At 37.1% G+C, this 26,342-nt stretch overlaps 1 protein-coding gene across 1 annotated transcript in view; it reads left to right on the top strand.

The window, feature by feature from the left end:
* The window catches only part of slc17a6a (solute carrier family 17 member 6a), a 51,110-nt gene continuing 24,768 nt past the window's right edge, over positions 1-26,342 (top strand). Inside the window, exons 1-6 of the mRNA XM_072273179.1 lie at positions 1-86; positions 1,760-2,012; positions 2,416-2,534; positions 24,191-24,305; positions 24,938-25,025; positions 25,122-25,208. Of these exons, the coding sequence (XP_072129280.1) occupies positions 1-86; positions 1,760-2,012; positions 2,416-2,534; positions 24,191-24,305; positions 24,938-25,025; positions 25,122-25,208 (748 nt within the window). The remainder of the gene's footprint in view (positions 87-1,759; positions 2,013-2,415; positions 2,535-24,190; positions 24,306-24,937; positions 25,026-25,121; positions 25,209-26,342) is intronic.

Here is a 26,342-nt window from a genome sequence, read left to right as displayed (position 1 = left end):
ATGGATACGGTTAAGGAACGGGTTTTTGCTCCTGGCAAAGAGGGGCTGAAAAATTTTGCCGGGAAATCTCTTGGTCACCTGTACAGGTAAGACTTCTAAAATAATTGTCATTCTGCACATCTATATATACATTAAAGAACATCTCTTAAATATAGCTGAATCGTATTTAGGGAAAGTATTACAAATAAAACATAGATTAAAACGTGATTATAATGCTGCAAAATTATCAACATCTTCTGTTGACTTAATGTATGCTCCATAAGATTTGTGCATGATGTTCTGTCACACAACGTTCTCTTGTTACCCCTTTCCCCAATATTTGCCTTTGCTAGTAACAACTCAGAAGCGAGTAATTTAAACATGGCTGCCAATAATTTCCCCCGAAGTGTCAGCTATACTAGTGTTAAACATTTTTTTAGAATATGGAGTTAAGTGACCATTGTAAATGTGAATTTTGCCGTGGTTTTGGAGCAATCCACTTATTGCAAATATGGTTCCATTCCACAGCTGTTTTAGTGTAATCTCCACCTTAGGGATCAGCCTGAAACATGTAAATAATTAATATCATAAGGGATGTCTACTTCTACATTTGACAGCTCCCTGCATTATCCAAAGCGCTGCATACATATCGATCTGTTTAATAATATATCTATACCACCGTGTCTTTCAATCAAAACAACAATCACTCGAGGCCGTTCCCCAACTCCTTCCTTCCACCACCTACAACTATAATATTGATGTGGATCTTTGCGGTATAATTAGTCAAAGCTTTTTTTTCATTAAAGGTACATCAGTCTATTTACACAAATGTTTGTAGAGACGTGGGTATTTTGAAGTTTAAAAACCTGTTTGATATAAGCACCTGAATACATTGGTCCTAACCTCAAGCATTCTTTGGCCTACTGGTCAATTTATCTGCTATACAGTACATTCTTTCATTTCAGCAAACATTTCCCTTTTACATCGAGATTGCAATAAAACACACACCTTTGACTATACTCCAGCCAATTAATATTTCTTTTGACGTATCAGTGCATTATGAGCTGCAACTTCTCCTGCTTGTTGCATCTAAACAGGGCAACGCCATCGATACCTGTGAAATCCAAGTTTTCTTTTGCTCATTTCACTCAGTGTGTTTTTTCCCGAATCTTCACAACATTTCCATATAAATCAGTCTCAGTAGATAATTCGGGTTTCCACTAATAAAAATCACCAAACATTATTTCTATATCAGATTTATTAAAATAATGCAAGTCCTATTGTTTCCAGATTACCTTTGTAAATAATGAATTTCGTTTCTATTTTAACGAAGATTCGTAATGCATCCCAGACTGAATTCAGATCTTTAATTATTACCCGCAAATTCCATATATATTGCGCATTAAAATACATTTTCACGGACATCATTGTAAACAAATACAGTATATTAAAAACCTGACTGATAATTACAGGGAGTACTTGCTCCTGATTATAATCAATTCTGGTCTCGCTTCCCATATTAAACTGATACTCTGTGGTGATTATCAAGGGTTTTTTTTAAATCGGATTCATGTGACATATAAAACGAATACTTAGCAAAGGCAAAATATTTGATGTACAAATATCTTAAGCGATTGAATCCATGCGACCAAATTGAAACAATAAAATTGAATAACGACGCTTCTTATTTTAGGAACGATCCATTCCGATGGATGGAAGAAATCCTAAAGAAATTAAAATAATGTTTCTGTGGAATAAATACCATTATTTTCTGATGCAGAGTGTTGGAAAAGAGACAGCAACACGGGGAAAATATCGAGTTGACTGAGGATGGAAAGGTACAGAATGTCCGCCCCAAGAAGCCGCCTCTCTGCGATTGCACCTGTTTCGGGTTACCTCGCAGGTACATCATCGCCATCATGAGTGGTCTCGGCTTCTGTATCTCTTTTGGCATCAGGTGTAACCTTGGCGTGGCCATCGTGGACATGGTCAACAACAGTACGATACACCACGGGAATACAATCATTAAAAAGGTGAGAAGGGCACGCCCACAGACTGAATTCCAAATATTCTGTTGATTTCGGCTAAATCCCACAACATCAAAATACTCATTTTAATATACTATGCTTTAGATACATTTGGATATTTGCTTCATTGGGTATATCGAAGACTATAACATTCCTTTGTCCTACTGCCCTTTGTAAGCCACTCCGATCTGCCTTGAAATTAGAATGGAGCTCGGTTCAATTGAGCTATCCTCTATCGTTGTCCGTTTATTGTAAATACAACTCCTTTTAAATTGACTTCTAATGTTAAACAAATTTCCGATAATTTTGAAGCGTACATGCACGCCTTAATATATCTGAACAATTCATTTCCGTTTTGCCAACGTATAATCTAACTTGCATTTCCCTACTCTATCTGTTTTTCCACAAGAAAGCGACGTTTAACTGGGATCCCGAGACTGTTGGAATGATCCACGGGTCCTTTTTCTGGGGGTATATCGTAACTCAGATTCCTGGAGGCTATATAGCATCAAGATTGGCAGCAAACAGGTAAAATAATTTGAGGGAAATAAATTAATTGACTGATGGTCTGACGCAGAGTCGGTAATACAAAAATCGAGAATTAGCAATTGCGGATCGTGAAATTATTCGGGATTTACTTCAAAAATGCTTATTTTCCTAAATGATCCATTTGTAAAGTGGTAACTTTAATTTCAAAGAAGGCAGTTGAAGAAAACTGAACGGAATTTGCATTAAGTTTGAAAACTATTTAAATGAAGGAAATGTTATTACGCTACATGGGATTCCACAGTAGCATCATGTGCCCCAAGTTGCGCACTGTCCGTAATCCTGTCTTAATTAGTCTTGGCTTTTAGCCATAGGTCGAAAATGCCGCTTTCAAACACTAAACTTGACTTAGCGCCCATCCTCAATATTAGAGCATTAGGGCAGCTGAAAACCTATTGAGATCTGACTATTTTAGTTCACGTTTAAGTTGTCCACACTAGTTAAAATTACGCAGGAATTAAACAATTTAATAATATAACAAATCATAAAATACGGTTATAATATTTTTCGAAAATCAGATTAACTTTAAATTCTCTTTCAAAATTATATTGTCTTTGAGTTTTCTTTGCTTTAATAACAGATGCAATGCTTTAAGCAGCATTTCTTCCCCCCTCCCCGGTATTTTTAGGTGTTTATGGATTTTCTTCCACAACCAACAACACCCCCCTCCCCAGTACAGTGCCAGTTTACGTTTCCTTATTACAATTTGATTGAATGGATAATGGAAAGACTTGAAAGACAACTCAGGGCGTTGTTTGAGATACAGAGGCGAGTTGGGTAGCAGGTTGTGGACGACCCGTTTCCATGGAGTTTGCTAATATTTCGGTACACAGGGGGTTTCATCCAACCTGTTAATTGGATCCCTTGCGATTTAGACCAAGTTCATTTTAATCCAAGTCACGCACTCGCGTCTAATTCAGCCAGGCAGTAGGAAACTAAAATTATGTTCAAGCCTGCTTCAAACGTCTCGGCCGTGTGTACAATATTTTATATAAATATCTGCAGAGGAACGTGTCCGGTGTAGTTACTGCAGTGAACGAAATGTTTTGCGTAATATTGCGACAAGATCGACCCCTTCTCGAGCGGATTACTAAAAGTTGCAATGCCCAGAGAAGACCCCCTTTCATTCAGGATCGGACAATGATGAATGTTGTACACGAAATATGTTATTTCATTCGAATAATTTGTATGAAACAGTTCAACGCAACACTACAATGAGATAAACACGGTGTTAAGGAGTAAAAGCTAATCCGCATTGTCTGTCGTGCAGACAGTGAGGTATCCCCATGTTTACAGGTTTATACAATAACAACAAGTTGCGTGCGAACTGTAGTAGAGCACAGAGAAGAATATCAGAATCCTGTGTGGAAAAAAAAACATTTGCAAAATAGAATTAAGTGTGCGAATGTTCGTATTAATTAACCTCAGAAAATATTGGCTATATCTGTTAAAGCACAGGCCTGACGGCCATTCAAATCGCTTTATGAGGCAACGATATATTCCAATATTATTTAAACATATTGCCAGTGGAATATAGCGGTGGTGTTTTAATATTGCAATTGTTTAATACTCAATTTCAAACAGACTCTTCTTTATTAATGCAAGCGGTTACACTTTTAGAACAAGTGTTTTATTTATTGCCCGTCCTAATAAGCCGACATAGGCATGTATATGTTTATTTGATACGTACTTATAACCTTTACTAGTCCCTTATAAATACTCCACCCTTCAAGAAAAGGGGTCTCCAGACAATAGCTCATTGCGAGGTAGTAAGAATTTGAGATATCTACCGGGAACTTTCAAAGATGCTATGCAACGATGTGGACTTGTTTGGCGGAATAATCCTTAAAAACATTCTCGCCAAATTTGTTTTTTTTAAATAACACAAATGTAGTATTTTTAACAGCAGAAACATTGCGCGATACTGTATTGTCTGAAATCGAGTATGAAACTAGTACATTCACATATCCATCCTGAATCTATTATCTTCTTACACGATTTCAGACAATACAATATCAGGCTTGAAAGAATAATCACTGCCTAACAATGTCGCTAAAATTATTTATTTCATGCGGCAAATGTGTTGATTTATTGTTTCTCTTGACTTGAGTAGACAGGTTGCACGATACATGACTATTTGTTCTGTTCCCCAGTGGAAAATAGATGGAGTGAATAAAAATATGCCTGCCGAGGTAAAAAAAAGTCGCTCTGTGTTAAACAATAGCACTCTAGTGATAAACTCAGAGATTCTGTAAATATTCCCCCATCCCACCTACTTATTCTGGCTTCCTCACCCTTCCTACCCAGTCTTGATGAAGGGTCTCGACTCGAAACGTCGAGTGTTTATTCCTTTCCATGGCTGCTGCCGGACAGGCTGAGCTCCTCCAGCATTTTGAATGTGCATTCCAGTGATCGTGTGCTTTTGATCATCATTTCTAGTCACTATGAATAAAACCTGCAAATTTAATTAAAAAAGAACAAACACCCTTAGCTTTTGTCTCGATTCCCATGCTAAAGCGTTCGTAGGAGAGTGCAGAATAATTCTTCTAGTTACTTAGATGAAAACGACAAGCTAGAGGAGAAGTGTAGTTAGATTCACCCTACTCGCGCTATCGGGGTTCAATTCTGCGCCCGAATTTGCGGCTTATTGTCTGCAATGGTCACTTGGAAATTATAGATTAAACGCATCTTCACTTTGGTCCAAGTAGATTTGATGTGGCGTCCCTACCATCATTCGAGACAGACTTTGGAGGAACCATACCTTGATAAATTAAACCAAATACATTCACATCAACCACGGATATGGGCGCACAACAAACGTCTTCGGTGCTCCCGCGATATTTTTTCTGGCTATAATTATAGTTAAACGAGAAATATTTTTTTTAAAAATCCAAAATGCGGGTATTTCTCAGCTTGCTCAGACACTTTGAGGAATTCCATGGAAATTAAATGCTGAAATTATCGACCTATGGTGGCATGCTTATCCAAACTTTTATTGGGACTTCATAGTTTCACTAGTCAGTTTATTATTACAAAGTACTGGTTAACTTTAGTATTAGCAGCAGCAAAACACAAAAAAAACATGAATTCATTAAAGATGCGTATAACAGTCAATTTATGTACAGTTCGCTCTTGGGGAAAAAAAAAGCGTTTAAAAGTTGGAAAAGGTTCCGGCTCTACACGTTTAGATTTCCGGCAGTTTTCTTTCATCACTCCTGGCTTTGTCTATGCTCTGTGAATTGTGACCATCAGATAGCACTTATTGCCTTCCTGTACGGGTTGTGTAGTTATGCGACAATACAGTCAGAAAACTCAAACTAACTTGGCGCGATTGTGTTAAGGAGAATATTATTGCAGCGGAAGTTGGGGGCGCCATTGGATGTTACTCTTATTTTACGTTCTTTCTTGACTAATTACCATATAGAAAATGAACAACAGTTCCTGATGAATAAGTTATATAAAACCTCTGGGAGACTCATTGGCATTACTGAAATTTAAAGATTTAAAATTTCAACAAATGCAATACTTTTTCAAAATCCTACAAAGAAGTTCCTTGTGTGCAAGAACACCATATCGAAATATTACTTGATCCAATCTCGATTCATATATCTTGACAACCCTTCTTCTTCCCCTCTATCTTTCCCGCAGAGATTAAAATAACCTTGTGATTAACTTTAAAAATCAACTTTCTCAATGAAATGGCTATATTTGGATGCAATGTTTTTTTTTCTTTGACGTTACCAATGACACATTGCATCATTATCCAATGAAAACCTTCTAACAGATCCTATCAGTTTTACAAATCAGATCAAAAGGAGTCACATTTCCGGTTCCGATACCGAGGAAGTGAACATATGCACTTCATTAACGTGGATGGCTATCCTTGTTGGGCGAGAAGAAAGCTCCTGTTAGATTTTTTTTTGCCTTCTACCCTACTCATGAGTCATTTGCGATCTGAAGAGGAACCATCCGGTTTGTGCCCGAGGAAGCACTTACTGTATGAGATTCTGCAATGTAAACAAACTAGCCAGCAACAGTACGTTAATCAAGTGGACTGAAAGAACTAGTTAATTGTGCCCCGAAGTTTGATAAAGGGACACCGAGTTGGTTTATTTTAGATTAAAAACTCAGAACTAGGAACTAAAACAATTCTACCAGATTAAATGCTAAAATGAAACTCCTCGATAACAACCAAATATCTCAATATGTGCAAGAATAATCTGTAAAGATCTTTTATAAAAATCATAATTGACAATTGACTTACTGATTGGGAGTCAGTAACAGGCTGCAATCTAATTCAAATGTTATAAGTATCATTAAAAACTAGAAGGTACAATTGACTTGTTCATTAATGTCACCAGAATTCTGGAATAGTATTTATATTTGATAATGAATCTTGTTTCCTTTTGTCTTTTCCTTAGAAACATAGAGAGCGTTTTTTAAAAAAAGCTTAATTTGAGTTTCACATAGTGGATAATCGGTCAGCATTCTTCATTGCACATTTATGATGATGAGATCCAAGCTGTTGGATCCTGATTTTCTGCGATCCAAAGGCTCCTTGAAAGTAAAGAATGAGGCATAAAGATTATTGCTTATAATTGGTTTATTAAGTGTTACGAGAGCAGAAATCAAGCAAGAAAGTTTAGCCAAGAAAATAAAGGAAAAAGTAGTCATCGTCTTCTCTACTCAGACTAGAGAGAAAACAAAATTTCAGTGATAACAATTAGTCTATAAACAGCTGGATTTGAGTAGTGTGACAACTGCTCCTGAAAATTAAGTAAATTCTGGAAAAGTATAGAAGCAACTGTATCATAATTACTAGAAAATTCACTGAATAATTACTATATAGGTGGTCATATAAAATATGATACCCTATATACATGTATATAGGTGATCATCTTTTCTTCTGATTTGGATTAAACCTGATTCTGACATAAGCAGGCATAGAAAAATTTAAGCTACAAGAAAAATACCAGAAAAATAACAATTTTATGCCATAAGCCAATAAAATGTATATATTAACAGAATATGAATGTGTGTGTGTATATAAATAAATAAATAAATAAAAGTTGGCTATCATACACAATGCATAAGAAAATGGAAGATGATAGCAAAAATAAATTGGCTCTTATCATCTGCTATTTAACAAAATGTAGCTGTGTCCAATTTCTCCTTTAACAATTTCATGAAATGTGATTTCAGTGAGATGTGTATTAAAAAGTGTATCAGATAATTAAAAAGCCACCATGCTGATACTAATGACTTTAAAAAAAAATTCTGTTCAGTGCTTTCAGATGAAGTACTTTTTAACTATAAAGGTTTTGTTTAAAAAAATCCCATGTGCAAACAAAACCCTGAATGACAAAATTCTGACCCACTTCCATGCCAAGTAGTTTAATTAGATGTAAACCAAGCTCCCTTGGTTACTGTAAAACAAAAGTATCACAATTACATTTATGTATTTGATTAAACTTGATCATCTGTGAAATAAAACTGGCAAGCTCATGCACTAACAATCTTCCTCATTGTTTATGAGGCAGTAAAGTCAGTAACCATTTTCATTGCTTTGATTCAGAAGAAAACGCCATTTTATAAGCAAAAATGGAATTGGCTAGAAGAATTAGAACTATGCTAACATAGTTAAAAACTGGCTATGATTTTCCTACAATGAGCGTGTAGAAAAGGTAAGGTAAATGACAAATATTTGATTGATTCTCCTTTATGATTAACTTCATATTGTCACCTTTATAAGTAACTCCTAACATTCATAGTGAGCTGGAAGTACATTTTTACAAGTACTGGTACTTCCTCAGTTGCCCTGAGGAAAATGAAGGACAATTACATCATTTGGGGTTAGGTTAATAGACTAGTATACAAAAGCCTGAATTATTGATGCAGAGACCAAGGTGGCTGGCGGATCTAAGTTCAAGTAAACAAATAAATATAGGATCAAAAGCTAACCTCAATAAATATAGCCATCAAAGTACAGTAAACTTTTGTGTTCTAGAATATATGTATCTGGCAAAAAATAATAATATTAAGCAATGAGCATTTTATTTTTAAAATATGAAAATAACCTTTAATAGTGAATTTTAAGTGTTATACAAAGTAAGTGCGAAAAGGCACTTTCAGTTTATTTACATTTATACATGAGGGCAATGAAGTTGGAGGCTGCTTACCAGCAATATCCTCTTTAAAGAGTGCCCTTTATGTGATGGTGAGAACAGTCATTTATTTAATTTGTTTTTGCTCTACATTGTTACAGAACTTTACAACATTGAATTTTTTTTGCTGTATAACATTGATATGTTTAGCCTTAAAACTTAGAAATGCTATGTGAAGGATTGTTAAAATGGTAAGGAGATGACAGCGTTTGGTATTTTTAAGTTATGCACAACCACTAAATGCTGTGCTGTAAACTTTCAAGCAATTCTCATGTAATCAGCACTTTGACGCAAATGACAATCCTCACCTCCCCCATACACACCCTTACAGATGCCAGATGACTGAGAGTATACTGTACAAAGTCATTGAAATTCTTCTTCTTTTTCAATATTTTTATTGATATTATATAAATTGCATGAATACAAATACAAAATTCATAAAGATACAAGTAAATAATATGAATTACATTACATTTAAATCACAGTAATATGATCACAGTATCCCATATTCCAAATCTATCATGTAGAAAAAAAATATTGAATTATGAAATAAAATGAAATAAAATAAAATAATTGTATTTTATTAAAAGAATCTACCCCCACTACCAAAATGAGCGGATTGGTAAAAAAAAGAAAAAAGAAAAATACCTTACCATATGATATTATAATAATAACGGCTCAGATCCCTACTTTAATAACAGTTGAAAGCTTGTGGAAGTAATTCAAAAAGGGTTCCCATAACATTAGAAAATCATGATTAGAATCAGAAATTGAACAACGAATCTTCTCTAGATCAAGGCACAACATAACATCAGACAGCTATTGAAAATGAGTGGGCGGGGCAGCCTCCTTCCACTTGAGCAAGATCGCCCTCCTGGCCATAAGAGACATAAAGGCCAATACCTGCAAATTAGATGGCTTCAATTTTGTAGCACTATCCTCAACAATACCAAACAAGGCAGTCAAAGGATTGGGCTTAAAGCTGATATTGAAAGTGCAGAAAAAGTTTGAAATACATCTTTCCAGAATTTTTCAAGGCTCGGACATGTCCAAAACATATGAATTAGTGTGGTCGCTCCATTAGTACATCTACCACAGTAAGTGGAAATACCTGTGTAGAAATGGGAGAGCTTGTCTTTAGACATATGAACTCTATGTACCACTTTGAATTGTAATAAAGAATGACGAGCACATAATGATGAAGAATAGTCAATTTTAAAATAATCTTCCAGCTCTCTTCAAATATGAAAATCTGTAAATCCTTTTCCCAATCTCCTTTAATTTTATCTAAAGAGGCTCTTTTCAGTCCCAACAGTAGACCATAAATGCAAGATATTGAACCGTTATCAAAGGGTTTCAGATTAAAGATTGTATCTAAATTAAAAACTGCAAATAATGGACATCTAAAAAATACAGGAAATTCTAGAATGATTCTGGTTTCAGGTCAAAGAGCTTATTTTGATTAATGTCTGACCTGAAACATTAACTATGTTCTTCTTTCCAAGATGCCACCTGACCTATGGAGTGTTTCTGGCATTTTCTGTTTTTGCTTCAAACTACTAAGTTATGGTAAATCCTTACCTGTGTCATCCAGGGAAAGAAATTGGCAATCATGACTTGGCCTGTATGAAGCTACATGACTCCAAAGTACCTTCTGAATGATCAAGTTAGTAACTCAATTCATTGGTAACTGGAGATGAAGCAATAAAGAAAAAAAGTAAGCAATAAAATTTAAAAAGATGTTGCCAACAATTACATTATGGAAACTTAAAATATTGCATTAAGCATCAATAAAGTACTTCAATCTTGAAATTAAATACAGACAATAAATATGAATGTCTATTATACTTAAGATTATGCAATAACCTTTTAAGATATGTTTGCCATCCCCATTATAGCAGTAGAAAGAGATGTCAAATAATATTGAATAGTTGTGTTTATTATCCCACCATTTAATTTTGGGTATTCTACAGGTTTTCAATCCTCCCTGCCAAATATTCAAAATTATAAACATGTAAATGAGACATACTGTGTTCTCCCTCTGTCCCTCTCTCCCTCTCTCTCCCTACCAATATATGTGTATTGGTACAAATGCAAAGCAAATGCTTGTATTGATAAGTAGTTTTAAATTAATATCATATTAATTTCCATGCAGGTAAGTGATCTTTAAATATCAGAAACATTTTTCTTATTTAACTCAAAAACACAAGAGATTCTGCAGATGCTGGAAATCCAGAGTAATACAAGTGCTGGAGGAACTTAGCAGGTTAGGCAGCATCTATGGAGAGGATTAAACAATTGCTATTTCAGGCTGTTTTTATTCTAGTTCTTTAATTTGATTCTACAGTACTACCCAAAGCCAGTTAAAGTCTCTTCATAGGTTTTGTGTCAATTTCTGTATCATTTTCTTCCTAATGCAGAGGTGGTCTTAGTTACAATGTTTATCTGACCACAATATTAAATTGTTAATGTAATTATTTCTCCATCTCTGGTAAATTTACTTTGATTATTGATGAGCCCTGTCTTAACCAAGCCTAGACAATTTTGAGAGAGGGGAAAGGAGACATGCATATTAAATGGAAAATGTGGTTTTGAAGGAACATTTTATTTTCTGTGTTGTTGATCATAATATTACCAAGGTGCTTTAATAAATCAGCCATTGCATTGAAAGTGAGAATTGGTCTATTAAAAAAAAATAGACCATAAGACATAGGAGCAGAATCAAGCCATTTGGTCAATTAGGACTTTTCCACTATTCCATCATGGCCGATTTATTATCCCTCTCAACCCCATTATTCTGCCTTCCACCATAATCTTTGATGCCCCTCCTAATCAAGGACCTATCAAACTTCACTTTAAATATACTCAATGACTTGGCCTCCACAGCCATTCCTGGCAATGCATTCAACAGATTCACTTCCTTCTGGCTAAAGAAATTCCTCCTCATTTCTGATCTAAATGTATGTCCCTCTGTTCTGAAGCTGTACCCTCTGGCAATAGACTCACCCACTACTGGAAACATCATCTCTACATCCACTCTATCTAGGCCTTTCAATATTCAACAGGTTTCAATGAGATTCCCTACCATTCTTCCAACCTTCAGTGAGGCATGCCCAGAGCCATCAAATGCTCTTCATATGTTAAGTCTTTAATTCCCGGAATTATTCTTTTAAACTTCCTCTGAACTTTACTTTACTTTATACTTTATTGTCACCAAACAATTGGTACTAGAACGTACAATCATCATAGTGATATTTGATTCTGCGCTTCACACTCCCTGGATTACTAGTTAAAATTAGTAAATATTAAAAATTTAAATTATAAATCATAAATAGAAAATAGAAAAATGGAAAGTAAGGCAGTGCAAAAAAACTGAGAGGCAGGTCCGGATATTTGGAGGGTACGGCCCAGATCTGGGTCAGGATCCGTTCGGCAGTCTTATCACAGTTGGAAAGAAGCTGTTCCCAAATCTGGCCATACGAGTCTTCAAGCTTCTGAACCTTCTCCCGGAGGGAAGAGGGACAAAAAGTCTGTTGGCTGGGTGGGCCGTGTCCTTGATTATCCAAGCAGCACTGCTCCGACAGCGTGCGGTGTAAAGTGAGTCCACAGACGGAAGATTGGTTTGTGTGATGTGCTGCACCGAGTTCATGATCTTCTGCAGCTTCTTTCGGTCTTGGACAGGACAACTTCCATACCAGGTTGTGATGCACCCTAGAAGAATGCTTTCTACAGTGCATCTATAAAAATTAGTGAGGGTTTTAGGGGACAGGCCAAATTTCTTTAGTTTTCTCAGGAAGTAAAGGCGCTGGTGGGCCTTCTTGGTGGTGAACTCTGCTTGGTTGGAGCAAGTCAGGTCATTTGTGATATTGACCCCAAGGAACTTAAAGCTTTTGACCTGTTCCACTTGCGCACCACCGATGTAAATTGGTTCGTGCGGTCCGCTACTCCTTCTGAAGTCAACAACCAATTCTTTCGTCTTGTTGATTTTGAGGGATAGGTTATTGTCTTCGCACCATGCCACCAGGTTCTTAATTTGCTCTCTGTACTCAAACTCATCATTACCCAAGATACATCCTACAATTGTGTCATCAGCAACTCTCTCCAATGCCAGGATATCTTTTCTTAGATAAGGAGCCTAAAACTACTCACAATACTCCAAATATGGTCTGATCAATGCCTTATAGAGCCTAGCATGACATCCTTGCTCTTATATTCTAGTTCTCTCAAAATGAATGCTAGCTTTGCATTTGCCATCCTTACCACCAACTCAACGTGCAAGTTAATCTTTAGTGAATCCTGCAAGAGGACTCCCAAGGCCCCTTGCATCTCTAATATTTGAATTTTCTCCCTGTTTAGAAAATAGTGTATGCCTTTATTCCTTCTACCAAAGTGCATGACCACACACTTTCCTATTTTCCACCTGCCGCTTCTTTACCCATTCTCCCTGTCTGTCTATGTCCTTCTACAGACACCCTGTTTACTCAGCACTACCTGCCCCTCCACTTATTATTGTGTTGTCTGCAAAACCATCAATTGTCATTCAAATCATTGATATATAATGTGATAAGTACCAGTCCCCTATATATAGCCCTGCGGAACACCACTAGTCACCAGCAGCCAATCAGAATTGGCCCCCTTTATTCCCACTCTTTGCCTCCTACCCATACTAATATCTGTCCTGTAATACCATAGGGTCTTAGCTTGTTAAGCAGCCTCATGCCTGTCACTTTGATAAAGGCCTTCTAAAAATCCAAATAAACAACATCCACTGATTCTCCTTTGTCTATCCTGCCTGTTATTTCCTCAAATAATTCCCATTAAGAGGAATTTCCTTGAAGAATTCCCCTTAAGGAAACCATACTGACTTTGGGCTACTTTATCATGTCCCAGGTATTCTGAAACCTTATCCTTAATAATGCACTCCAACATCTTTTCAATCACTGAAGTCAAGCTTATAATTTATTTTCTTCTGCTTCCCTCCCTTCTCAAAGAGTGAGTGACATTTGCAATTTTCCAATCTTCCAGAACCATTCCAGAATCTAGTGATTTTTAAAAGACCATTACTAATGCCTCCACAATTTTCTCAGCTACCTCATTCAGAACCCTGGGGTGTTATCCATCTGGTCCAGGTGACTTATCAATCTTCAGACCTTTCATTTTCCCAAGCACCTTCTCCTTAGTAATAGCAACTAAGTTCACTTCTGTCCTTTGACACTCCTGAATTTCTGGCATACTGCTTGTGTCTTCCACAGTAAATACTGACACAAAACACTGATTCAGTTTGTCATCCGTTTGTCCCCCATTACTACCATTCGATTGTTATTTTCTAGCATTCTACTATCTACTTTCACCTCTCTTTTACTCTTTATGTAGCTCGGAAAAAAAACCCTTTGCTATCCTTTTCAATATTATTGGCTAGTTTACTTTCATATTTCATCTTTTCTCTCCTTATGTCTTTTTAGTTGCATTCTGTTGGTTTTCAAAAGCATCCAAGTTGTCCTAACTTCCCACCAATGTCTGCTATATTATATGCCCTCTCTTTTTCTTCTATGCTGATTTTGATTTCCTTGGTTTGCCATAGTTGCCCCATTCTTCCTTTAGAATACTTTTTCATCTTTGGGCTGTATCTATCCTGTGCCTTCCACATTGTTCTCAGAATCTCCAGCCGTTACTGTTCTGCTGTCATCCCTACTAAAGTCCCCTTCTAATCAACTTTGGCCAGCTCTGCTCTCATGCTTCTGTAATTCGCTTTACTCCACTACTATCAACCCCTGTAGAAAAGCCTAGGGTTTAAAATGATAATCAAAGTTACATCTCTACCCAGGGGAAATATAGCCATATTGTTACTGTCATTGTATGAGTAAAGCTTGGAGACATTGAACAGATCTGAGCTTAGTTTAATACAATAAAACATATATGTCAAGTGTAGGTGTTTACAATTATTGTAGACATTATTTAACTTATTTTGTGCATCACTATCATGAATCAGGTTTCTGATTCTGTGTTAATATTTAAACTGAAAGGAGACAATAGTATGGTAATATATTCTATTATAACCTTGCTTAATAATTTCATTTAGTTTTTAATAGCTCAACTTTTGATGTCCCATTCATTTACAATGTTAGCCCTCCATTCTTGATATTTGTTCTAAGTTTACCCTTTCTTCTTCCCTATACTTTCTGACATTTATTACTATGCAGGAATTTCTCTTCTATCTCCCTTACATTTCTTCTTTTAAACAGCTCCAAAGTTAAATAAAATCTATACTAACTCTGGTTTTGGCATCTATGATAAATTTCCTAGAAAATTTCTTCCTTCTTGATATCATCGGAATGAGTACTGATTTAATTTCATTCAGAAGAGGAATGAAAATAGGATAGAAAATTATCTGGATTAGTCAAAACTATTTACTTTTTAATAAACTTTAATAAAATGAATAGCTATGTTTATATTCTAGTACATAAAATTATAGAGATGTTGGCTTTCCTCCATTTCTGAATTGGAGCAATCGCTTTCCATGCTATAATGTGTAATAAATTTTCATCCACTTTCAACATGCACTGAACAATCCTCAAATAAGGGAAAAACTCTTTTAATGCTCTTTATTTTGGACTAAGATGATTGGTATCCACTGTACAGTATTACTATGATCTCCCGTATTGTTTCATTTACTTATTCTTCTTTCGATAATATAATGACAAAAGAAATCTTTTAGGACAAAAGTAGTACTTTGTAATTTTTGAGAACAAATCTTGTGTAGTCCTACAATATAACGTCAATTTCTGGAGTGATATAATTTTCAATCCTTTATTGGTTTCACTGTTTTCCAATATGTTGTGGAATGGTGCTAGCATTGGATTCCATGTATTTTCTTATGTGTGGGCAGTATTGCAATGAAAATTGATAGGTTAAGGTACTTTTGTTATTGGAAAAGCAATGATTTATGGCTTTCTTATGCAGGGTACACGGAAGCAGATGGTCAATTCCCTTAATCAAATTTAATGCAATTAAGCGACAAATGTACGTTTGTAAAAAATACATTGATGCAGGTTTCTGTGTTGTTTTATATATACATATCCTGTACACAGCACATATGAACAATGTGTTGTCTATACTGTAGATTGCTTAATGTTGGCCCTTTACGCTCCACATAATTCAGATAAACTGTGATATAAAAACTTCTTGAATTGTGTAATTATGAAAATAATGTAAATTACATGTAATTTCAATTTAGTAAAATATCTACATATATTACAATGATTTTATCAATTTTCTTCTTCGTACTTTACTCAAAACTAAGTATCACTTGACCAGGTTACTTAAATACAGGAGTTAAATGAATATGTTGACTAGATGTGCTATAAAAAGGAATAATAATAATAACTTTATTTATAGAGTACTTTTCAGACTAACAATATAGTTCAAAGTGCTTTATAATAGGATAAAAATACAAACATAAAAATAAAATTTAAAAAATGAACAATGAAAAGATGTTAGTTAATATCAAGGTTAAATAAATAGGTTTTGAGCTGGTGTTTACAAGTGCCAACCGAGTCTGCATCCCTTATAGTTTAGAAGTGTTGTTTAAAAGGGCTGAGCTACCTATTATCTTTAGAGAAAGAGTGTTTGAGTTTAAGAGAATGGTGGCAGAAGACCTGAGAGCTCAAATTGTTCGAGTTATTATCAGAGAATATATACAATATACAACCTGAAATTCTTCGTCTTCACAGACATCCATGAAAACCAAAAGATCCCCAAAAGAATGAATGAATGACAGAAAAGCGTTAGAACCCCAAAGCCCCATCTCCACCCTCCTCCACACAAGCAGTAGCACAGTATCAACCTCCCCCCACCCATTTTAGCAAAAAGCATCAGCACCCACCACCCACCAAGGTATAGCAAAGCACCCCAATCATAATCTGCATGAGACCATGTTCTGCAGTCAACAAAAATTATTGTTTACCCGACAGTTTGACATGCCACAGGTTTTCTGTCTCTCACTAACAAGGGACAGGAAGATGTCACCCATCCTTGAGCAGGAGTATAAAACAAAAATGTACTCCATCCCAGACAATTAAGAGCTTTGTAAATAAGTAAGAGAACTTTGAAATTTATTCTATAAGATACAGAAATCCAATGCAGAGTAGCCAGTACGGGGCTGATATATTCCCTCATTCTGGTTTTGGTTAATAGTCTGGCAGTGGCATTCTAAATGAGTTGAAGTTTGTCAATAGATTGCTTTGGAAGGCCTATAAAAAGTACATTGCAGTAATCTAATCTGTTCAATATAAAGGCATGAATTTATTTTTCAGCATCATTATGTAACAGAAGAAAAACAACTTTGTAATATTTCTTAAGTGTAGAAATGCTGCTCTGGTCATTTTCTTTATGTGGAATTTAAAATTGAAGTTTGAATCGAGGATAACATCCAGTCCGATTTTACAAGGGGAGCCAAATTCACAAGTTTATCAAGAATTTTATCTCTTTTGGATTTGTGACCAATTCAGAAGTATTTCAGTTTTATCTTTTTTTAGTTTTAGGAAATTATTACTCATCCTTTTTTTTATTGCAACCATACCAGGTCAGAGAAGACAGGGTATTATCATCATCAGGTTCAACTGAGATATAAAATTGTGTGTCATATATGTATGGAAATCAAATTTATGCTCTCTAATGATGTCTCCCACGGGAGCATGTATAAGGAGAAGAGTGGGGACCAAGACAGCTTCCCTGAGCAACACCAAAAGGTACATTGTATTTCTTAGAAAATTGGTCTTTTAGACAGATAAAAGAAATTCTCGCTAAAATTTATGAAAGGAACTGATTAAGAGCACTACTTAATGAGAACCATACAATCCAAATGAAATTTACCATAACATCCTTCCCTCTCCAGAAACCTATATTTTGTTATCACCCCTAGAATCTATGCCCAGCTTTCCTGAGTTCCAGTTTTGATGCTCTGAAGTGGGTTCCTGTCTCAGAATAAAATAATTCTAATCGGTCATAATCAAACTGTTGACAAAAGCAAACTATTCCTTTTTTTATCTTCTTTATAATCTTCATCTTACATAATATGTCACTTACATGAAGACATTCACAAATTTCTACAGATGCACCATAGAGATCATCATTAATGACTGAATCAGTGTCTGGTATGGGAGGTGGGTGGCACTACACGGGATTGATATAAGCTGCAGAAAGTTGTAAACTCAGTCAGCTCCATCATGGCACCAGCCTCCCCAGCATCCAGGACATCTTCAAGGAGTGATACCTCAAAAAGGCGGCATCCATCATTAAGGACCCCCATCACCCAAGACTTCTCATTGCTACCATAAGGGAGGAGGTACAGGGGCCTGAAGGCACACACTCAATGATTCAGGAATAGCTTCTTCCCCTCTGCCATCAGATTTCTGAATGGACATTGAACCCATGAACACTACCTGACTAGGTTTATTTTGCACTATTTATTTAACATATGTTTATGTTATTAACATGTTTATTAATATGTTTATTAACATAATTAATGTTTATTTAACATATATGATTATGTTTATGAAGACACGTAGTCCTCTTTTATTGTCAGTTAGTAATGCATGCATTAAGAAATGATACATTATTTCCTCCGGTGTGATATCACAAAACACAGGACAAACCAAGACTGAAAAAACTGACATAACCACATAAAACAGTGTAACTTGACGAAGAAGTCCATGAGCACAGTAAAGTTCAAAGTTTCTCAAATGTCCCACATCTCACGCAGACGGGAGAAGGAAGACAAACTCTCCCTGCCATGCCGACCACAATCCGACTCTGAGTCATCCAAAAACTTCGAGCTCTGATCAGCTCTCCGACACCGAGTACTGAGCGCCATCTCTGTCCGAACAATTCGACCTCCTTCTCGGTCACCAAAAGCAGGCAAGGCCGGGGATTTTGAGGCCTACCCTCCGAAAGATTCCCGACCACACAGTAACGACAGCAGCGAACGGGTGTTTCGGATCTCCAGGTGTTCCCCTGTGCTTTCGCATCCATTCTCCATCAAATCAGAATTGGCCACGGCCCCTATTTAACAGATACGATATCATTTTTCACCGGAGGGCTGCGCACACGCAGGCGCGCCGCCATCTTCTGTAAATCACTATTTTTATTATTATGTATTGCAATGTCCTGCTGCCACATAAAATATTTCACACCATATACTGATGATAATAAAACTAATTCTGATTCTGATGTCCAGCCCTACCAATATCTCTTCATCTTCATTATCTCCGGCAAACGTATTTTGTTCCATTCTTATTGGACATGATGATAGAATCACCAGCAGTGGCTTTTCTTCCTAGTCATCTTTGGTCCTCATTAGCCTCATTTATTCTCCAAATCAATGAGGCAATTCTTTTTCTCATCTGTATATTTCCCTTTGGCAACTCACCTGGCAATGCAGTATCTGTTTTTGTCTATCTGCTGATAACACCCACCTCAAACTTATCTCTATTTCTCTCAATACTTCTATTCTTCCTTACTTTCCATCTATCAAACATACAGTGATTCTTGAACAACACACTCAAAGTTCAAAAGTTCAAAGTAAATTTATTATCAAAGTACATATATATCAGCATATACAAACCGGAGGTTCATTTTCTTGTGGGCATTCACAGTAAAGATAAGAACCATAGCAGAGTCAATGAAAGACCACACCCAGCACTGTAGACAAACATCCAATGTGCAAAAGACAACAAACTGTATAAATACAAAGTAAAAAGGCAATAATTATTGAGAACATGAGATGAAGAGTGCTTGAAAGCAAGTCCATTGGTTGTGGGAAGAGTTCAGCGATGGGGCAAGTGAAGTTGAATGAAGTTATCTTGGTGGTTTAAGAGCCTGATGGTTGAGGGGTAATAATTGTTCCTGAGTCTGGTGGTGTGAGCCCTGAGGCTCCTGTGCCTTTTTCCTGATCGCAGCAGCAGTGAGAAGAGAGCATGACCTGGGTGGCGGTGGTCCCCAATGATGGATGCTGCTTTCCTGTGACAGTACTCAATGGTGGGGAGGGCTTTACCCACGATGGACTAGGTCATATCCACTACCTTTTGTAGAATTTTCCATTCAAGGGCATTGGTGTTTCCATATCAGGTTTTGTTGCAACCAGTCAATACACTCTCCACCACACATCTATAGAAGTTTGTCAAAGTTTTAGATGTCATGCCAAATCTTTGCTAACTTCTAAGGAAGTAGAGATTCTGCCAGGCTTTCTTTGTAATTGCACTTATGTGAATTGCCCAGGACAGGTTCTCTGAAATAATAACACAGAGGAATTTAAAGTTGCTGACCCCCTCCACCTCTGCTCCCCAATGAGGACCAGCTCAAGGCTGCCCAGTTTCCTCCTCCTGAGCTCTTTGATCTTGCTGAATTTGAGTGAGAGGTTGTGGCACGACTTCGTCAGATTTCAATCTCCCTTCTATATGCTGATTTGTCGCCAACTTTGAGTCAGCCAGCAACAGTGATGTTGTTAGCAAACTAAAGTATGGCATTGGAGCTGTGCTTAGCCACATGATTATTAGCGTAAAACGTGCAGAGCAGGAGGCTAATCACACAGACTTTCAGTGTACCTGTGCTGACGAAGATTGTAGAGGAGATGTTGTTGCCAATCTGAACTGACTGGGGTCTGCAAATTTCCTTTAATATTGTGAACATCGTCAAATTTTTTGTCATAGCCGTCAACCTTTGGAGACTGAAACAGACTTCACCTCAGTGTCACTTTACATCCTGAAATTCGTCCAACTTTGTAGAAACCAATATTTTCCACAATAAAACTCAGCATTACACATCTCCCGTCAAATGCTGAACTACAGCTTTGTTGCCTTTTGATCTGACCATTGCAATTTACACCTTGCCGAACTTCCAAATTCCATGCTCTGGAAACACAGATTTATTCAAAACCCTGCAATCCATGGACTACTTCGCACATTCCAGGTCATCCCGTCCACCTCTTGGTTGCTGAACCTCTTCACGTACCAGACGTCTGCAGTAACCTTCATCCCTGTCGAGACTATGCTTCCACCTTTGAGGAAAATAGTCCCAAAGACTCAACGATTCTCAGCACTTCATTGGACTCCCGAAAGGCAGAGGAAACGCGGGAGACCAAAGCCAAATTGGCGCCATACCGTAGAGGTAGAAATGAGGACCCTGAAACGTGGGGCACAACAGAGAAGATGGCCAAGGACAGACGGAGGTGGAAGACCTTCCTTACTGCCCTGAACGCCCGTGGCGTAACAGGCAGTAACCAACTCTTGAGTCCGTGGGTTTGTGTGTGTGTGAGAGAGAGAATATAATTTCTTATCCGAGCAAAACTCCCTTGGGGTTTTGGAACGTTTTATTCTGTTATATGAACAATATAAAATTCAAGTGCTTGTTGCCTGCCATCACAAAGAAATTATCTTTGCATTATTAGTAAGCAACCATTTCCAGAATTGTCTCGTTTAAAAGGATGGATTAACTCTGGCTATCTCTCGATTTCGCCTTCAAACAAAGGCTGAACACATGTATTCTGCAATAAGTTATAGATAGAACGATGAAGCTAAATTTCAACTGAGATTGATCTAAAAGCTTCTTATTTGGAGAAAACGTGGGAGCTTAAGCATAAATTGCCATTCACAGTAAGGCTGGTGACCTTGGGGCCATGGGTGACACTTGCAGAGATAATAATGATCTCCTATATAGTTTCAGCCAAAATATATAACAACGAAGCCGGATTATATAGTGGCGTGAGTTAAGTCTGCATCTTGACACACTGCGGCAGGTGATGACAACCGTTTAAGAATGTGTGCAGAAGATCTCTCTGTTAATATACCTTTAGTATTATTTATCGCACAAGTCATGTTTGTAACATGTAATTTTTGTCGTTTTAAAATAAAATAGCTGTTTCAATGCTCTTGGCATTCTGGTATTTCAGTGGTAGTATAGCACTGATGTGGGCCGGATCATGATGGAGTGTTCTATTTCTCCGGATGCAGTTTTTACCAAGTCCTTTTGGGGTTAAAATATATTTGCAAACGATCGAAATGCGGTTCGGTTCTCTCTTTTCCCCTTGCCGCAGAGCCTGGAGACAGGGTAAAACTCACTCCCAAGTCATCAATGAATCTAAGCCGGCATTTCTTTCATTAAATATTTACGCACTGGTGTGAAGATTTACGATGCATCCACTACTGCAAAGTATTTGCATATTTATTAGAAATTATAAAAGATCATCAGTTACCGAGATTAGACCGAGTATTTATGACATTCCATGTAACAGAATCTATATTGATGTGTTGAAAAAAAGAGATTTTAAAGGTATTCATGGTGAATATTGGGATCTATGAGCAATTTGTTTCTCTAGTTTTCTAGTTTGATATGTCTGGACTTGAGAGAATAAAGGGAAATGGTTACTATCATTTCCCATGGATTCAATGATCTGCGTTCCGTTGTGTTTTTGTATCCTTTACTCGGAAGTCTGTGGGGCTGTAGTTTACTGAAGAAGACTATCCTGGGAGGCGTTTATCCAACTCAAAGCACAAAGGAACCCAAAACTCTTTCAATACTCGTTCGTTCATTTTACAGGCTTTTCTTCTCTTTGCCTTCTTCGAGGCTGGTCTCGAGGGTACATACCGAAAAGAGAAGCGTAATATTTGCGGGGGCAGTCCTGACAGGTTAACACGCTTGTAATTTATCCCGTAGGACTTGTCCTCCCTGTGGTATTCGTTGGCTTGATGGAGGCAGGAGCAGTACCGGGCAGTGATGAAATCCGAAATATTTAAGCTCCTAATTGAATTAAGAATTACTGCTTGGTTTCCACAGAATGCTCCTATGTTAAAAGCATAGCTGTTAAAATTTAACACATGCGCCTCTTTACAAAATTTTATAGCACTAAATTTACTAAATTTATAGCATTTAGTCCAAACCTTTAAAATAAAAAAAATGTAACATGAAATAGGCCACGGAACATTCAGCTCCATTCAATGCGCTCTCTCATCATATCAAATTTCAAAGTAAAGTTCAAAGTAAATTTATAATCAAAGCAAATAAATATTACCAGATACTACCTCGAGATTTATTTTCTATTTCAATTTGGCCTTTTCTTCCTCAGACCAAAGGGATCTCCTCATGATACAAAACAATCTTCGCCGCGTGTAATTCACGTACGATTCGCATAAACTTCACGGGAAAATTGAATGTGATTAATCATATAATTTCCCAGAAGCAACGCGGAATATCTTCTTGATATCGGAATTGTATGTTGGAGTTGAGGACCCTGTGGTCGGGATATTTCAGAATTCACCACCGTGTCGCAGCACTAAATAAAGATCCATTTAGTGGAACCTAATTTTCCTCATTAAATGCCGATTAGCAAGAATTCGAATCCCTTGCTAAAAGAGTTACTAGATATATATGCTACAAATGTATTTATATATTTTAAAGTACCCCCCGCCACCACCCAACTCCAATTTTGCCTTTTAGTGATTCCATACCAAAAGGTTGCAGTTTTTGGTTTCGTTAGGATTCTGCATTTTAAGTTGTGGAAAGCAAACCCCTTTTGCATAGATTAAACATGAGTATTTGTAACCTGTGCTTGTGATTTTCAATATGGTCATACCAAATGTTGCAAAGTCAAATTTATATGCATGTTAATGAGATTATTTTAAAAAAATATATCGTGCATGCCGAGATTTTATTTCTGGTAGGTCTGGAATAAATCAGTGACCGACAGGCTCAGCTGATCCGAATCGCGGGGTTAAACCCAGAGAAGCTAGGCGCAGAGTTGACTGATGTCTTCAGAAACACTGCCTGAATTGCAGTGATCCGACAGTTTATAACGTAGTATATCGCTCTCCAGCCCTAAGAAAATAAAAACTCAGACAGAATTAACAAAACCAGGCCAATCAAACGCAATGCGTATCTGTCGTTATGTGTTCATCATTATGATGGTATTATTCATTGTTATGATCGATATTGTGATAGGTACTGGCTGTTGTGATATGTATTGATGGAATCGTAGTCCAGGTGTGTGTCGGTTACTCGTTTTTCGCCATTAATGTGGCAATATTAAAATTGTGTATATAAAAAGAACGAAACATGCAGATGAAGAGTTTAATAATCGGGGTTAAGTTTCTTGGCATAATTACGTTACGCTTCTAACAGTATGCCAATAACATTGGAGCAGTCTGAGGCGTTGTGAAGAATATGTCTGTCTCTCTGGTTGGCAGAGAAATTTGGTACCTGGGTTTAATGACTTTTCCCCCCAACTGGTATTTGAAAATAGCAGCTAAATTTCTAATATTAATTGCGAAAAAGACCCAGTATATCTGTTAAAGTCCAAATAATTACTGGGAATATTCGACGTGAAAAAGATATTCGACTTAATAGAAGGAAATAACCTGAGACACCAACGTTAAAAAAGACCGAATGAGAATATGTATGATGAGATTTCTTCGGTTCCTTTTCCAGAGTATTTGGCGCTGCCATCTTCCTCACCTCCTCCCTAAATATGCTCATCCCGTCCGCCGCCAAAGTCCACTATGGTTTCGTGATATTCGTCAGGATTCTGCAGGGCTTGGTGGAGGTATGTTGTCGGGCAACAGAGCATCCGCGGTCAGTTCAAAACAGCTCGCAGTGACCCTGTAACCTGCTGTAGGTACATGTAGCTCCTAATTAAATACGCCCCTTTTGTCATGATGCGTATCCTCAATGTATTATTGGATAAATCGGATGAAAGTTTCATTCACCATTGTTAGTTTTCCATTTTTGCATGTGGTGACTGACCCGTTATACGGCTCTAGTCTTTGTTAATTTTATTCAACATTAATAACAATTCCAGTTCATATGTTAAGTTGAGTTTTAAATTAGAATCATTACAATCGATAAATCATTACCCTTCTTAAGGAATTGATCACATGCAGATGTAATTTCATATATTTCAGTTACTACTAAGATTCAGTTTGTTGTAGATTTTTTTGTGGTGAGGAACTGAGAATTCACAGTTTATACTTTTACATTGAATTGGAAGTATAAATATTATATTTAGACTTCAAGAAATGTTCTCAGCTGCTCATGTCGCTATTGTGTCGGAATCAGTATTTAATGGTTAGTAAGTGTATTGGTTTTGTTTAAACTTAGACACCAGATAACACTTTCCTGAACAGTTTGGCATGTAGGCTCTGTATAAAACAATAACTGGTGTGTTTTGTTTTGTAGGGAGTCACATACCCAGCCTGTCATGGCATATGGAGTAAATGGGCTCCGCCACTGGAGAGAAGCAGGCTAGCAACCACCTCATTTTGTGGTAATTAGCATTTTGTTTGCCTTTTAAGATTTTTAAAATTGTTGTTGACTTTCACCCTTTCAGAGAGATCTTAGTTGTGGATTGATTTTCTTACAGGTTCTTATGCTGGAGCTGTTATTGCTATGCCTTTAGCTGGGATTCTTGTGCAATACACTGGATGGCCTTCTGTGTTTTATGTGTATGGTAGGTTCTGTGCCATTGTTCCCCTGTATTTCTTCAGTGCATATTGTCCAATAAAAACAAGTTTTAAAACATTGTTTAAACTAAAACAAAGATTTACATTTGCAGATTTATTAATCTCTAGTTTTGTAGGAATATCAGTACACAGGCATTACTGAGGTACAAGCAATACTGCTAATCTATAAAATAATGTAAATTGTTATAAAGAAATCAGTTCCTATGACATTTAAAATAATCTAGGAAATTACTTAAGTGAATTGTTCTATACTAGTTCTTTTAGGTATTGATCAGCCTTTTGCTTGGAGCAAGTAACTATTTTTGAGTCTGGTAGTCCTGGCATGGATGCTACATAGCCTCCTTTTTTTTGGGGTGTGGGACAAGTAGTCCATGAGCAAGGTGGGTGGGATCCTGTATGATGTTACGGGATCCTGCATGATGTTACGGGCCCTATTCAGGCACCTTTCTGTATGTATGTCCTTGATATCGGGTAGGCTGGTGCCAGAGGTGCATTAGGCAGATTTAGGCTACCCATTGTAGAGCCCTCCTGCCTGCCCCAGAACTGTTTCTATACAATGCAGGATGCTCTCTACCATGCACCTGTAGAAGGTCGTGAGTATAGGACAAAGAGAGGTTGATTGATCGAGGTGCAAAAGCTATAAGGGAATTTTTTCAGACTGCACATGGGAAGGTTACAGTATCTTTGATGAAATGAGGTGATTTTTTTAATAAAGCAGGTTCTTATCATCAATGCACCATCTGTAAAAGTGAGCATGGCCATAGGATAAAGATGAGTTTTACATTCGAAGTCGCAGCACTTTTGAACATCCAGTGGCATTGTTGCCTCACAGTGCCAGTGGCTCTTATACTGCCTGCGTGGAGTTTGCACATTCTCTCTCTGACAATGCGGGTTTTCTCTGAAGGCTCTGGTTTCTTCCCACGTCTCAAAGGCATGTAGGTTTGAAGGCAAAATAAGAACGGGTGGAGAATAAATGTTTTCAATGTAATCGGGTGCTTAAGGATCAGTGTGAACTCAGCACTGAGCAGGCTGTTTCTGTGCTACATACAGTAGCTCTATGCCACACATATTGAAAAGAAAAAGAAGTTCCACAGGGAAAGAATTGGGGGAATGTTTGGAAA

This window comes from Mobula birostris, chromosome 11 (assembly GCF_030028105.1).
Source record: "Mobula birostris isolate sMobBir1 chromosome 11, sMobBir1.hap1, whole genome shotgun sequence".
Lineage (NCBI taxonomy): Eukaryota > Metazoa > Chordata > Chondrichthyes > Myliobatiformes > Myliobatidae > Mobula > Mobula birostris.
The sequence above is the reverse complement of the archived record's forward strand: the minus strand, read 5'-3'. Positions and strand labels throughout refer to the sequence as shown.